This window comes from Triticum aestivum, chromosome 6B, assembly GCF_018294505.1.
Source record: "Triticum aestivum cultivar Chinese Spring chromosome 6B, IWGSC CS RefSeq v2.1, whole genome shotgun sequence".
NCBI classification, from domain to species: domain Eukaryota; kingdom Viridiplantae; phylum Streptophyta; class Magnoliopsida; order Poales; family Poaceae; genus Triticum; species Triticum aestivum.
The window spans coordinates 487,284,035-487,287,897 of NC_057810.1; the positions used below are offsets into that span (position 1 = coordinate 487,284,035).

A 3,863-nucleotide genomic window follows, 5' to 3' on the forward strand; every position below is an offset into this window, starting at 1 on the left:
CATGGGTGCCATTTCTACACGAAACTTCACTTATGAGTAGAATGGTCAACCAAGTTTGATACCCAAAAATTCAGAATTTTTTAATCCCTTCAATATTTTTTAAAATTTTATTATTCATGTAGGTGTGTGTTCACCTTTGTATTTTTGGCAAAAATTATGGTATTATATGCTTATTACTTTTATTTCATTTTCTGTCTAATTTTAAAGATAATACCAATTCTAGTAATCCATTTATTCTTACAAAATTTTATTTGTAAAAATTTCACTATTATATGCTTATTCTTGGATATCATAAAAAACAAAAATTCTGAGTAAACTGTATGTAATTTTTGCCATTGTTTGTATAATATTTTTTCTCCATTTCCTTTCTTCTTAAAGGATAATATTAATGCCACTAATTTATTCTTCCGTAGAAACTTAAATTTTTTCATTATTTTTTTGTTTATTTATTTTCATCTTTGTCTTGAACCTTACTAGTATCGGATTAGTTTCTATTGTGTTTCAGGCAAAGCTTTGTGGTTGCAACGGGTCGAGAGTTCCTCTAGAAAACCGACTGGCCAAATTGGTACAAGTTGATTTTGATTCTATTGCACTGAAAAAAAATCAGCTTGCCCAAATTGCTTTTTAAGCGACTTTTCCCAAGCTGATCCCTTTATTTTAGTATGTCTTTATTTACTGAGAAAAATGAAACACGAAACTATGTTTGTTTTTCTTGCGTGTGCTAATATTTTTTGTTCCTTTTTATCGTTGTTGCTTAGATGTTTTTTCGCCATTGAATTTTCTCCCATATTTTATGCATGTGGTAACGGTTTGATGCTGCAACTTTCCTGTTTCCAATTTACAATCAAGTTTATTTTTAACCGGTTTATTTAGATCATAATTTTTATAAAAGATGCATTAGTTTAGATTCGTTCTTGCAAACAATATATTGTGTGCTATTTTGGATTGAATCTGAAGTACAATGTGTCCCTTTTTTCTGTTCTCTTCCACATGTTCTTTGCATCATCATCATGTAACAAAGCACATTTCGACCGGGACCGCATGCTTGGTTTCTTCTTTCTGATCAATTCGTTTATTGGCGATATAAGAAATAGTCGGTTGCTGAATGAAGTGATGAATGAACAAAACAGAGCATTCCGCCAAAAAAAAAAGGGCAGAATAGAGCTGGGCTACAAGCGGTCCACACCGGGAATGTATCCGCTACACCCACTCTTGCGATGCTATCGGTGCATCTGATGACCTAGAGCATTTTCAAAAATCTAAGAAAAAATCTAGCAAATTGACACAACATCAATGTCTTCACAAAATTTCAAATCAAAATTTGCAACATTTATTGAGATACAAAATGGACAAATTTGGCATCAATGTGATAATGGGCCTCAACTTATGTTATGTACGATTCAATGTTGAATTTATCATTTTTGTTTTTCAAGCTATGCTTTGAATTTTGACTTTAAATTTTGTGGCGACTTGCATTAATATTGTGTGAATGGGCTAAATTTATATTAAAAAATTTAAACATTTCAAATGTCTAACGTGAGTTTAATGCACCGGCAGCACCACACGCACCGATAGCCCCACACGCACCTGATATTTTTCCGGTCCACATAAACTCATGCATGAGTGGTTCGTAGGGCAGGGAGAGAAGCTTCTCGTCCTGTTATAAAAAGTGACTGAACGTAAAAATATACTGATATATTACCCTATCCCGTGTATTTTCCACTCACTTATGATTTTAGTATACTACGAGCATGCTTGGATACGTTTTAGTCCCATGACTAAAAGTAGTGGGACTAAAACTTGCTAGTCTCACCCATGCTTGGATCCAAATACTAAAGAGACTAAAATCTAGTTATTGAGCATTTATTATCCTCCAAACCCTCCAATCCAGAACTAAGGAGAGGAATTAAATGAGGAGAGAGAGAGCTAATACATATTTTAGTTTCCCATGACTAAAAGATTTTAGCCTCAAGACTAGTCCTAGCCTCTCTTTAGTCAGGAGTGCTTGGAACTTTAGCCTCTAAAAGAGACTATTTTTAGTCAGACTAAAAATAGTCCCTTGTATCCAAGCACCCTCTACTTTACCCACAGGATAATCTCACGGAGCTCCAACGTGACATAATGCCGCGTTATTAGCTACTCCTATACACTAATGCTTGCCACCAGCTAGCTATATCGTCCGTGCTGACCGATTAACTACAAAGCAGAGCAGTACAAACAAGCGACTCACCGCGCGGCGATCTCGCCGCTGCCATCCACGGACACGCTCTCGCCGGAATAGTCCGCGAAGTACTCGTCCGCCCTGGACAGGGTGTAGGCCACGTCCACCATGCTCGGCCTCTTGGCCGGGTCCCGCTGCAGGCACGCCCTGGCCACGCCCATCACGGTGGCCACGCTCCCCGGCGGGCAGTTCTGCTCGGCGAGCACGGGGTCCATCCACGCGGCCGCGCGCGCCTCCAGCCTGTCCTCCCGGCCGCGGAACACCCTCTCCTCCGCGTCCGCCAGCAGCAGGTCGCCGCCGCCGCCGTCGCCGGCGGCCTCGCGGCCGGACACGAGCTCGAGCAGGACGACGCCGTAGGCGAAGACGTCCATCTTGGTGGTGACGAGGCCGTCGACGAGGTACTCGGGCGCGATGTAGCCCTGCGTGCCCACGATGTTGGTGGTGACCGCGTTGTGGCCGGTCTTGGCGAGACCGAAGTTGGCGATCTTGGCGCGCATGCGGGCGTCGAGGAGGACGTTGCTGCTCTTGACGTCCTTGTGCACCACGCGCGGCCAGGTGTGCTCGTGGATGTACTGGAGGCCGTGGGCGAGGTCCAGCGCGATGTGGAGGCGCGTGCGCCAGTCCAGCCGCCGCGCGCGGCCGCGGTCCAGCAGGCACAGGTCCAGGGACCCGTTCTCCACGTACTCGTACACCAGGAAGCAATCGCCCGTCGCCGTGTTGATGCAGAACCCCTCCAGCTTCACCAGGTTGCTGTGGTTCACCTGAAGGTCAAATAAACTTTATCATGTCTAGCTAATAAATTTGTGGTACATTCAAAGGCAGGTGCTAGTATTTACGGTCCATTCTAACCATGGTAGCTCAATCTTAGTTCAAAACTGCGACACTTATTTTGGATTAGAAGAAGTAATACGTAGTATTTATGTCTATATGTTGTAGGCAATGAGCACATTCAACATTAGTGCAAGCTTGCGCGTAGTGTGATTGCTCGTTGTTTTCTTCCCCGCTAGGTCCCTATCTCGCAAGTAGAATGCTTGACTTGCTTGTCATCTCCTTTCTTGGGTGGTTGCAGCTTCAGCTTGGTGATGCTGTCTTGCAGATGTGATCAAAGCCATTGAGCTAGACAGCTAGTCAATGGCCCCATCGTACGTGTCATCTTGTGCGAAAGCAGCCTTTGTTGAAAAATGTTTCAGTCACGTACGTGATCAGCATGCGAAGACTCGTGTGAGGAAGCTGATGGTAGCAATTTGTGGGTCCGGAACGTGTTTACTCGGGTTCATGTTCGAGTACATTGTACATAGTCACCCGGATCTATCTAGATGTACTTGAATCGTTGAATGCAGAGACTGAGGCGGTGAGGGTAGAAAGAGTGGGGGATATCCAGTGATGCCATGTCACGAAATTCAAATTTAGAAGTTTTCAAGATTTCCAACAGCATGTGTGAAATTGGCTTTTCAAATATCTTTTTCAAATTTGTCTTTCAAACTTTTTTATGGATTGTAGACACATATCTTGTGAACATTCACAAAAAACTTAGAATTTTCTGAAAACTTACAAAATTGAAGTTTGAGATGCGGTATCAAAGGTATCATGTGGAGTTTGATATCACTTAATACCGAGAAGGGTTTCCATGTTACTAGAACAC

At 42.8% G+C, this 3,863-nt stretch overlaps 1 protein-coding gene across 1 annotated transcript in view; it reads right to left on the reverse strand.

Moving 5' to 3' along the window:
• Positions 1–1,847: 1,847 nt before the first annotated feature.
• The window catches only part of LOC123137615 (serine/threonine receptor-like kinase NFP), a 4,857-nt gene continuing 2,841 nt past the window's right edge, over positions 1,848–3,863 (reverse strand). Inside the window, exon 2 of the mRNA XM_044557434.1 lies at positions 1,848–2,982. Coding sequence (XP_044413369.1) covers positions 2,227–2,982 — 756 coding nt within the window. The 3' untranslated portion in view covers positions 1,848–2,226. The remainder of the gene's footprint in view (positions 2,983–3,863) is intronic.